Here is an 11,693-nt window from a genome sequence, read left to right as displayed (position 1 = left end):
AACCATACATGTTATATTTTTTGTAACACACAATTAATCATATCTGTAAATACAAATAATATGAGATGATAAACTAGAAAATACATTTAGTCTTCTAGCAGAAGGCTGTTCACCAGTGTGTTGAACAGCCTGTAGCCAGTTCAAGTAAGTGCTCCTCTTCATCAGTCTCATTATTATTTTGTTATATCAGATTATAATAGCATTTCATTTCTAAGCACATCAACTATGAAAAAAGTTTATTCACACTTTTATGGCAAGAAATGTCATTTAGTATATTTACTCCTGACAGGATGAGCACAACAAACACGTTAATATGTTACAATTGTGTACATGTGTTAATAAAAATGCACATATAGTTCTTGTTACATTGAGTTCTACATTTATAAAACAGACAACATGAAATAAGACTTGACACTTTTGACTGAGTCCATAAACTCCAGGAAAGTCCACCAGACAACAAAGTGTTGCTGAGGTCACAGGTCAAGGCACCATAGGGCTGTTTGCCACTAGACACCTACAAGCAACCTTATTGAAACCACAGGAGCCCTGCTGGGCATTAGAAGTACTGCAAGTTTATCCACTTCTGCAGAAGCTTCACCTCTCTGATCCAGAAGCTACCATGTTTACCCATACACTTCGACAAGCAACCTTATTGAAGCCAGAGGAGTTTCCCCCTGCTGGGCATTAGAAGTAATGCATTTTAGCCACTCCTGCATTAGCGTGACCGCTCTGTTTAAATATACACAATATATATATACAATCTGTGATTTTTCCACCTGGGTTAAATCTCACTGGATGACTCTCTGGTAGCCAGTGAGGAGGCACCTGTGCTCAGCAGGGTTTTCTTCTCTCTTGAGAGCTTGTTGTATTTTCTGCCAGAAGACTCCAGTGTGCTGAACAGCCTGTGGCCAACTCAGGTAGCTACGCTTCTTCACCAGACTCCTAATTTGGAAGTATGGAGACAGCTGCTTGGCTGGTATGTCCTCCAGAAACACCATGATCATCACATCCTTGTGCTCATTGAAGAGACGGAAGCTAAAGACACCACACGCAGATTAATCAATGTAGAAACTGGTGACATCCTTACATGTAAGAACAAAGAGTTGGTAACCATACCTGGCCATCTGGATTTCTTTGGAGCACCACTCACTTTGCAGGTAATGCTGGCTGATCACACAGATAGTCTTTCTGCTACAATAGATAGCCTCTGTAATGTTTTCGACGATGGGCTTACCTGTAAAAACAAAAATCTGACACATCAAACATGTCAGCATTGTGTTCTAAAATGACACAAGTTACATAAAATTTAGCTTTGTACAAGTTAAAAGATTTCAAAGGTATTCTCACTTCTGAGAATAGTGGGGCTTAAATTCCATTCACTCCAACCTTGGTTGTACTTTTTTTTTTTTTTTTTTTTTTTTTTAGCAATGGTGAGTAAGCAAAAAACTATTTTTTAAGTCACTGAGGCGTACTGTCAGGGGTTGCTGAGTGGATGTGGAGAAAAGGACTCAAACGCAGGACTCACGGTGACGATTCAGGGTGTTTATTGTGAGGGACGAATGACGAAAACAGGAGATGGCTGACTGACTGAATAACTGACTGAACGGCTGACTGATCTGAACTTGGAAGGCAAACATGGGGCATAGACAGCAGTGACAACATCAATGACGCGACGCCGACCAGGAGAGAACTGAGGACTTAAATACACTGGCTGAACAATGACTGATAGGTGACAGGTGAGTGAGCAGCTGAACACAATTGAACTAACGATGCATGGAATAAGAACTAGAGCATAATGCACACAGAGTAACGTAACACAAAACAGGAAGTGGAACGTACAGAGGATAAACAGTGAACATGAACTGAAAATACTGGGTCAACGACCCAGAAACCCTGACACGTACACTGATGCTGAATCAAATTCCAGCTAATGAGAATCTATAATTTTCTTTTGTGAAATTCTTAAGTCTATACTTTGTTAATTGGGCAGCTACATATATTTGTGTTGGATTGGAACAGTTGACAAGCTCAGTGGAGAACAGTGGAGATGGATGATTGTCTCTGGCTAAACATTTTTAAAGTCTGTCTAAAAGTGCCCAATTTACTAATGGCAGCTGCTAAAAGATTCTACAGTATTCAACTTTTACGTTTGCCGAAATCTAATTTAGTGAAGAATTTCTTACAGGCCTGTAAGTGCAAAATACATCTTTGGTGCTTTTCTCTTTTCAATGCAGTAAAAAAATCAATGAAAGTAATTTCATGTTTTCAGATTTTAAATATGGAAGAAACTTAGATGTTTTCAATTTAATTAAAGCTTTGGGTACACATGGCCTTCTAGGGGCTTGTTCATGGTTTCAGCAAAAAAAAAAAAGTTCTTCCAGAGTAAACCTTTCATTTTCCCAGATGTAGGATGCTTTGACAGTTGAGTAGCACATCTATATACTACTTTTTGAGGTTTAAAGATCAGTTTGTAGCGTTTCTCTAAATGGTCAGTCTTTTAGATCTAGCATTCAAACTGCAGTTTGTGAGTCACATGTCATTGCTATTTTTGTTTTGACACTGTAGACGCTGTTTATATTTTTGCAGTGCTGTCAAAGAGAAAGAAAAGATACTGTGGTGTTAAAACTTGATCTTTTTCGGTACCACTGAAAAGCGGAACAAAAAGAAACAATTGTATTTATAGGAAAGAAGACACAGAGTTTGTGTGCTAGCTTCATTAAATATTGAGCTAAAAGTAGAACAGAGGCTAATGAAAAGCATCTATACCTGGTTCAAAGTCTCTGTGGTGCAGACAGAGTTTCCAGCCCTGTTGACCCTCCAGCTCTGGAAGCAACTCTCCACAGACCCAAGCTTCATCATGAACGTTGTAGGAGACAAAGGCATCGTAGCTGTGAGGAATACCTTTCTTCCTCCTCTTATTATCATAGAGAAAGGCCAGGAAGAGGTAGTAGGTATAGGTGAGGTGTGACCTCAGGAAGTGATAGATGAAGGATGCAAGGAGAGTAAGCACAACTAGACTAGAGCTAAAAAGGAAGCAGAGCAATGCAGCATCTATCCAACAGGAGTCAAAACCAAAGTCAAGGAATTTGTTTCCCCGTTGGCTGACAGGAAATGAGCAAGTGTACTGATGTGCATTAACAACCTGTGTCTGTTTGCTGCCTTGAATCCACTGGATAAGACCGTAATTAGAACATTCACATGTTAAAAGGTTAGCAGACAGATCCAGATATTTCATGGTTAAAAGGGATTGGATAACTGTTTCACTGATTACGAACAATTCATTGTTGCTGACATCGAGCCATCTGAGTGCCGACAGTTTGGCCTCTGCTAGAAAATCCAAAGACCTGAGTTTATTGTTGGAGAGGTCGAGTGTTATCAGGTTTGGAATTGGCAAGAACACGTCAGATGTTAAAACTGAAAGCTCGCTGTAAGATATCCTCAGATGTTTCAGTTGCGGTGTGTGTTTAAATGTGTCTGGATGCAAAGATCCCATGAAGTATGCCTCTGTTATTAAGTACTCTAAAGAAGTCAGACCACTGAGAACATCTTTTGAAATATCGTAATATCCTCTATGAACCTTGATATGAAGCTTCTTCAGTTTCGGTAAATTTGAGAAAGGGTTATCGCTTTGTTTGGAGCTGTTATGTGGCAGGCTAGAGACAACATTTAAGATCAGAGTGCTTAAGTTTGGCAGCCCACTGAAATGCTCATAAAAATAAATATCACCTTGCATAAGAAGGAACTGGAGGTTATAGAGTCCCTTTAACCCTCCTTCCTCAACATTGTTACACATGCGTACATCTAAATTCAAATAACGAAGGGAAGACAGATTACTGAAGACTCCTTGAAAGAGATTTATAAGCTCATTGTTTTTCAAATACAAACACTCCAGTGTCTGTAATTTAAATTTAAAAGAATAATCGAATGATGAAATCTTATTGTTTTCAAGATTTAGGATTTTCAAATTGTTTAAATTTTCAAAAACACACTCAGAAATATAGGATATATGATTGTGGCTCAGATCGAGTATTGTTAGGCTTGTTAAATTCCAGAAGTAAGGACAGTAAAGTTCACTGATGTCATTGATGCTAAGGTCATAGACTTCCAATGTGGTGAGTCCTTGGACGGCCACTGGCAGTTCGGACAGTTCATTATTTTGTAATATCAGGCTCCTGAGCTGTGTCATTGACTGGAGTGCATTATCAGCCATGCTTTTTATATTGTTAAATGATAAGTTGAGGTTAGTTAGGTGAGAACAAGACTGTAGCATGTGCTCCTTTAAGGTGTAAATCTCACTACTGCTTACATTCAGAGTTCTAAGAGAAGGAATTTTGCAGGCCACGTCTATGAAATCATCATCTATCCACTTTTGTATGTTATCCATCTGAAGCTCTTGAAGAGAGTAAGCAGTCTGCAGAATCGCTCTGTACACTTCAAAGCTAAGAGAAGTTTCACTCATTTGCAGTCTCGTCAGGCTCTTTAAAAAAGTCTTGTTTGACACTTCCCACTCGATGTCCCCGTTCCAGCCTCGCAAGTCCAGAGACTGCAGATGAGGAAAAATGTCTCTTGTAATGCTGAACTTTTTCACTGAATCCAAACACAGGGTGAGTAGGTTTGAGGTATTTACATGGAGGTCATTTGACTGAAAAGAAGTAAAGTTGTTGTAACATACAAACAAATGTTGTAAAGTTGGGAGTCTAATAATGTGATCAATATCTGAAATTTGATGCAGAAGGTTATAGCTCAAATCTACTGAGTGTACGCTGACCAGGGGCTGACAGGCCACAGGGGAGATAAATGAGATCTGGTTCCAGTCCAGAGACAGTGTCTCTAACTTGGAAAGACCCTGAAACATGTTTTCTGTCAGTGTTGCGAGCCTATTTATACTCAAGATGAGAACCTTTAACTCTACCAAGTCTGCAAAAGCTTCACCATCAATTTGTGAAATCCAATTTTTTTCCAAATTTAGAACTTCAAGCTTGAATAAACCTTCCAAATTCATCCTGGTAATATTTGAAATGTAGTTTGACTTGAGATTTAGCAATACTGCATTTTTGGGAATGTCATCTGGAATAGCAGTGAGGTAACGCTCTGTGCAAGTGACTAACACATTAGATTTTTCTGTATAGATAATTGTGCAGTTTTTCAGTGAAAAAGCAAGTAAATGTTCACAATGAAAGAAACACAAAAGAAGTGAGAAAAGCAGCAGAGGCCAAACTCCTGTAGCTAGCATGTTGATCTTGGGAAGCAGTACTGTTTCCACTTAGAGATGGGGGTATTCTGTTGTTCAATATACCTGAGTTGGGCAGGATAAAAAATAAAATTGAAGGTGTTAGTCTGATTACATTACCATGTCATCATTTTAGCACAGAATAAAACAACGTGAGATTTGCTGCAACTAGTGATGAAAAATTCGTGATTTTGATTTGTTGTTCCAGTAAACCTCTGAGACACACCTCTAATCGGTATGTCTCAGAGGTTTCACTGGAACAACAAATCAGAATAGTGAACTGCTGGAATCCTACTATACATTTAACTTCAGTGAAAGCTTCATCTAATCCAGAAGGTTACATGAAGAGGATACAAATTGAAACCCACCTAGACTAACATCAAAACAACTAGTAGCTCAGTGATACGCAAGTAACTGCTATCACAGCTGGAGAAGGAAGAAGTAGAACACAAATGCTATGGCAAGGTGGAGCCAGGATTTAAAATCAGGAGTGAGATATAATTATCTCCACCCTTCAAGATCAGCTGGCAAGCCCCATAAACAACTGGTATGTTGAATGTGAGAGCAGTTGACCTGAAAGAGAAGATCATGGCTAAGTTGGCTAAACCTGGACCCTCTGTGCTTATTACCAAGATTACGTGAATTACCCTGTAAATGTCTACTAGCAGATGTGAATGCAGCATTACCGTTAGTGAAACCAACTAGCTGGTCTATGCCACAGCTACAGTGATCCCTGATATGCTTGACTAATAACAATCACAAAGAACAGCAAGACTAGATGACAACATCAAGGCAGCACAGAGGGAAGTTAGACAGATTTCAAAATTGCAGAAAGGTCAATCCATCCATCCTTCCACCCAGTCTCCTCTGGTTGTCTTTATCATCATCACAGGGGGTGCTGGATCTTGTCCTAGCTATCATAGGGTAAAACGCGGGGTAGACCCTGAACAGGTTGTCATGGCCTTTTATGCTCCAAACACCAAAAAAGTCCAAGAAAAGGCCATGGGTGGCAACGGAAGGTTTGTTTTAGAATGCAATTCTGACTTCATTGTTTAAAATTATATGGCGTTTATTTTGTGGAAAATTCGAAACAAAAATCAACCAAATAACTTCTTACAACTTAAAATTAAATGAAAGTTAACTTAATTTGCTTTCACAACTTCAAAAAGTGGTCAAATTTTTTTTAAACCCCCCCGTCGTCCCATCTGACACTTGGCAAACAAAAAACCTCTTTACCACACCCCTCCAGGGTGCTCTTAATCCCTTGATTAATGCGAGGGTCCATATGCTAATAAACCAATCACTTTCCAAAAACTGTTCCAAAAATTAATTACAAATTTACATAACAAAACTAGGTCAGCATATTCCTACAACTTTAAAGAAAAAACAAAAATTAGTAAAAATTGAGATTTATAAGCATTCAACATTTCTTCCTGTTAAAAGGGAGTTTTTTTCCTTCCCACTGTCACCAAAGTGCTTGCTGTTCAGGGCTTGTCTGAAAGTTGGGGTAGTATTATGTATTATTGTCTTGGTCTTTGTTGTAATTTGACAGCATATAAATAAAACTGAATCGAATCAAATTCAAAGGGTAAATCTCTGAGATGATTCGCTGTGGGAGAATCGGTATGTTTGATTTGGCACAGATTTTGCATCACATGTTCTTCCTGACACAGCATCTATCTGGGCCTAAGAACATCATTATGAGTCAACCGCATTATAACTTGACTTGAAAGGGAAATGAGTTAACCATTACAAAATGGAGCTACTTGCTTTGGTGACAGTATGGGCTGGATTATCTAATGGACACTGGCTCAGCCAGCTCGAGGGTTTCATCTAAGTAGCACAAAATTTTTTTTCCTTGAATTGTACAAAATTTGATTTGTATTTTCAAAACCAATCATCTATAGCTTTCTTATAAAAAAAAGCATTTTCTTGGCCATTGACATCAATATTACTCTCAAAAAAACCAAAGAGCAAACAACATATAAATGCAACATAGATAATAAAAATAAATATAAGACAGTTAAGTGTGCTAGGTTTCTATCATTACAAAAGCTAGTTCTGAGAAAAACCTTGATACTGCTTAACTGATATTGATTTTAATCCTGAGATTTTTTTAAGTGTGTGTTTTAATGTCAGCTACATCTCAACAGCTTTAAAGCAAAATAACAGATTTTTTGATTTAATGTGACCACATTTGTGTCATATTTTTTCTCTCCAGTAAACGCAAATAATATTGTTAGGGTTTATAAACAGAGTCTTACCTCTTTCATAAGTTTTTCCTTGAGACATGAAAATGGCCTGAACTCAGAGTGGATGCGCTTCAAGTGCTATTAATCTGAGGAAGACAACAGTGGAAATTGTTTTTTTTTTTTCCCGTCTGACACATAATGGGGAAGTTGGACTGCTAAATCAGAAAAGGTTTTAGCTCTCACTGCTGTATCGTATCATTTCCTGTTTCTATTATGATGCTGATGTTTTGTGTAGGCTGTTTAATTAAAAATTTTTTAGATAAAGACTTCTTTCATTGTGTAATCTTCACTGTTTTTGTCCAAAACACAATCTCTGTTGCATCACCTGACTCTTGCTTGCAACAAAAAGGAGTTTACACAACGAAGATATGAACAATATAAAGATATGATTATTTATTAAAATTTATTTACAAAAGGTGGAAACAGAAATGTCAGCAAGTCAGGGGTGAAATGAGAACAATTGACAGCGCTACCCATGAGTCACATGAAGTTCAAATGTGCTTATCAGTGCACCAGTGAAAATTCAGTTCCTATTTACACCAACTCTGCTACTCACCAACATCCCTCACCAAGGAATAAAACTTGTGGGAGAAGTAGATCAATACCTGCTCCATCCTGATGCAACAATACTGCCCCAGCATCCACTTTGCTAGCGTCTACCTTCAGCTTGAAAGAATCTCTGAGATGGGGTCTCTCAAGCCCTGGAGCAGAGGCAAGGATAGCCTTGACATCCTCAAAGATTGTCTGATAATGATCTGACCACTGGAACATAACCTTGGGGTTTAAGGAGTTAGTTAGAGGAGCAACCACTGCAGAGACATTCTCACAAAACCCACAATAATAACCCACCATTCCAAGAAAGTGTGGAAGTTCTTTCTCAGTCGTGGGAGAATTGAAGTGATCAGTAGCTTCCACTTTAGCTCTTACTGGATGTACCTGGCCCTGTCCAGCCACCTTACCCAAGTAAGTCAAAGTGGCCCTAGCAAACTCACACTTGGCAAGGTTCGCTGTAAGATTTTCCAAAGTTATGCAATCAAGGAAAGCACAGATGGACTTAAGATGATCTTGCCAGGTGTTGCGATAAATACCACTATATTATCTAAAAACACAGCACACCCTTCCACACCAGAAACCACAAAACTCATTAGGCGCTTGATTGAGGGAAGACACATAGCATACAGGCTTAACCCTTAACCAACACAACAGGCCTAGGCTAAGCGTGTACCTTCTTCAATCACAATTTGTTTATACACCACATTGTATTTACCCACATAGCAAAATTGGTATGGCCCGGATCTTGCTGTCACTCCTAGAGCTTCCCCCTCTTTCTAAACAACCAAATGTCATGTCACCATATCATTTTTGATTGGTCGACATGCATTTTCCACCAACACGAAAGGGCAGTTTTTTGTTTTGCAGCAAAAAACCAGCAGGCGTGGAGTCCTCTGGCCAACACAAAGAAATTGATGATGGTGGCCGAATACGCGACTGAGCTAATGACTGAACTGAAGGTTGAGCTGCAACCTGACCAGGTAACAGAACTGCAGGCTGCACTAAAGGCCAAGTAGAAACACAGATCGACAGAGGAGCAGGCTCATTGAAAACAGTCTTTGTCAAATTAGCTCTCTGCTCTGAGTGAGCAGATGCAGATCAACAGAAGTCCTTAATATTCTCAGTTTTTTAATTAACAGTCCTGGTGATTTTAACTCCAGGCTTGGAAGAAGCGGAGTGACTACAGTTTTTCACACTCAATGTAGGCTCAGAAAAGGCAAAAACAGCGAGCCGGAGCGGGAGCAGCTCAGCGAGCCACCGGCTGAGGAGCCAGCGCCGCTGCTGGAGGACCTCAATGAGCCGGAGCGACCGTTGCCAGCAGAGGAGCTCGGCGAGCCGGGGATCGGCGAGCGGGAGGAGCTCAGCGAGCCTGTGGAGCCTGCGCTGCCTCCGGAGGAGCTCGGAGGTCCGGAGGGACCCGCTCAGCCAGAACTGGAGGTCAGCAAGTCAGAGGGACCTCCACGTCTGGCGCGCCCTCCACGCCATCCACGCCATCCACGTCCAGCACGTCCACGTCAGCGACCAGCGCGTCATCGGCCATGTACCACACCTCGCTGTTGCTCACCGGAGCAGCGCCGCCACCGTCAGACCCGGGGCAGGCCGCCTGGGGAGCAGCGCCACCGCCGCCGCCGGACCCGGGGCAGGCCGCCTGGGGAGCAGCGCCGCCGCCACCGTCGGACCCGGGACGGGCCACCGGAGCTGCTGTGTTTCCACCAAGGGGTTGGAGGTAGGCCACCTGAACTGTTTTTCCGCCACTGCCTAACCCACCGCAGGTCCCGCTTGTTTTGCCGTCCTGCGGGTCGGCCGCCAGAACTGTGTTTGCTGCCACTGGACCGGGGGTTTGCCTTTTGTACTGGGTTTTTCTTTTGTTGTTGTGTGGTGGCTGTTTAACGGTGAGGTTTTGGGGCCCTCCGTCCTGGACCCCCCGCCACCCGCCCTGGGTTTGTTGTGCTGTACTTTTTGTTTGTTTTTTTGTTTTGGGTCGTCGGGAGCCGACCCTTAGAGGGGGGGTACTGTCAGGGTCCTGGGTCTGAGCGACCCAGGATCCCTGGGCAGTCATGGACTGGTGATATTATATGTATTTTTGGTGTTGCTGCTGCTCTTCTCCATGCTTGTAGATGTGAGTGTGAGTGTGAGTGTGTGTGTGTGTGTGTGTGTGTGTGTGTGTGTGTGTACACTGGTTTACAGGTGCCTTCAGGCCTGGTGGGTGTTGCCCGGGTAGGGGACTGGCCACACCCGAAGCTACACACCTGCCGCTGATCAGGGCTCGTCGGGGGAGCTACTTAGGAGAGTCTTGGAGCTCCCACCGACGCGGGATCATTCCATGAGACTCCACGTTAGTCATCCAGTTGAACCGAGTTAGTGTGTGTATGCCCGCGGTTATATGTGTCCTGACGGCTGCGTCTATTGTGTCCCCAGGAGAAGTGTGGAGCGCCAGACAGCAGCCAGCATGAGGGGTGCTGAGACACGGGAGCGGAGAACACGGAGCACAGACTTTTTGGGAAGACACGACACGGGAGTCAGGGGAGAGCACGGGGATTTACTGTTATTGTTTCCATCACTGTAAATAAACGCACTGTTTATACACAGAGCACCGTGCCTGGGTCCTCCTTCCCCACACCTACGGTTTGCCATGCCGAACCGTGACAGTAACGCACATACAGTGGGGCAAAAAAGTATTTAGTCAGCCACCGATTGTGAAAGTTCCCCCACCTAAAATGATGACAGGTCAGTAATTTGCACCAGAGGTACACTTCAACTGTGAGACAGAATGTGAAAAAAAAAAAATCCATGAATCCACATGGTAGGATTTGTAAAGAATTTATTCGTAAATCAGGGTGGAAAATAAGTATTTGGTCATTAACAAAAATACAACTCAATACTTTGTAACATAACCTTTGTTGGCAATAACAGAGGTCAAACGTTTACTATAGGTCTTTACCAGGTTTGCACACACAGTAGCTGGTATTTTGGCCCATTCCTCCATGCAGATCTTCTCGAGAGCAGTGACGTTTTGGGGCTGTCGCCGAGCAACACGGACTTTCAACTCCCGCCACAGATTTTCTATGGGGTTGAGGTCTGGAGACTGGCTAGGCCACTCCAGGACTTTCAAATGCTTCTTACGGAGCCACTCCTTTGTTGCCCGGGCGGTGTGTTTTGGATCATTGTCATGTTGGAAGACCCAGCCTCGTTTCATCTTCAAAGTTCTCACTGATGGAAGCAGGTTTTGGCTCAAAATCTCACGATACATGGCCCCATTCATTCTGTCCTTAACACGGATCAGTCGTCCTGTCCCCTTGGCAGAAAAACAGCCCCATAGCATGATGTTTCCACCCCCATGCTTCACAGTAGGTATGGTGTTCTTGGGATGCAACTCAGTATTCTTCTTCCTCCAAACACGACGAGTTGAGTTTATACCAAAAAGTTCTACTTTGGTTTCATCTGACCACATGACATTCTCCCAATCCTCTGCTGTATCATCCATGTGCTCTCTGGCAAACTTCAGACGGGCCTGGACATGCACTGGCTTCAGCAGCGGAACACGTCTGGCACTGCGGGATTTGGTTCCCTGCCGTTGTAGTGTGTTACTGATGGTGACCTTTGTTACTTTGGTCCCAGCTCTCTGCAGGTCATTCACCAGGTCCCCCCGTGTGGTTCTG

General features: G+C 42.3%; 1 protein-coding gene and 1 long non-coding RNA gene across 2 annotated transcripts; one reads left to right on the top strand and one right to left on the bottom strand.

The window, feature by feature from the left end:
- Window positions 1-219: 219 nt before the first annotated feature.
- Window positions 220-1,683, bottom strand: LOC101464980 (toll-like receptor 13). Its single transcript, XM_004573929.3, has 3 exons — window positions 1,526-1,683; window positions 1,117-1,234; window positions 220-1,035 (listed from the first exon to the last, which is right to left on the bottom strand). Exons 1-3 carry the CDS (start codon window positions 1,635-1,637, stop codon window positions 789-791), a joined length of 477 nt encoding a protein of 158 aa, XP_004573986.3. The 5' UTR covers window positions 1,638-1,683; the 3' UTR covers window positions 220-788.
- Window positions 1,684-10,206: 8,523 nt separating this feature from the next.
- LOC143417030 (uncharacterized) lies at window positions 10,207-10,624 on the top strand. The gene is made up of 2 exons (XR_013097254.1): window positions 10,207-10,369; window positions 10,453-10,624. It is a non-coding gene; the product is annotated as an uncharacterized LOC143417030 (long non-coding RNA).
- The last annotated feature ends 1,069 nt before the right edge of the window (window positions 10,625-11,693 follow it).

Source organism: Maylandia zebra, linkage group LG3 (assembly GCF_041146795.1).
Source record: "Maylandia zebra isolate NMK-2024a linkage group LG3, Mzebra_GT3a, whole genome shotgun sequence".
In the NCBI taxonomy this organism is placed as follows: Eukaryota; Metazoa; Chordata; class Actinopteri; order Cichliformes; family Cichlidae; genus Maylandia; species Maylandia zebra.
This window is presented reverse-complemented; position numbering and strand designations above follow the sequence as displayed.

Excerpts from the sequence above, each read along its gene's own strand:
- LOC101464980 (XM_004573929.3), bottom strand. The coding sequence starts at position 1,637 with ATGTTTGCCTTCCAAGTTCAGATCAGTCAGCCGTTCAGTCAGTTATTC. Across the intron at positions 1,235-1,525 it reads AAACACCCTGAATCGTCACC|GTAAGCCCATCGTCGAAAAC; the intron begins GTGAGTCCTGCG and ends TTGTTTTTACAG. Across the intron at positions 1,036-1,116 it reads AAAGAAATCCAGATGGCCAG|CTTCCGTCTCTTCAATGAGC; the intron begins GTATGGTTACCA and ends TGGTGTCTTTAG.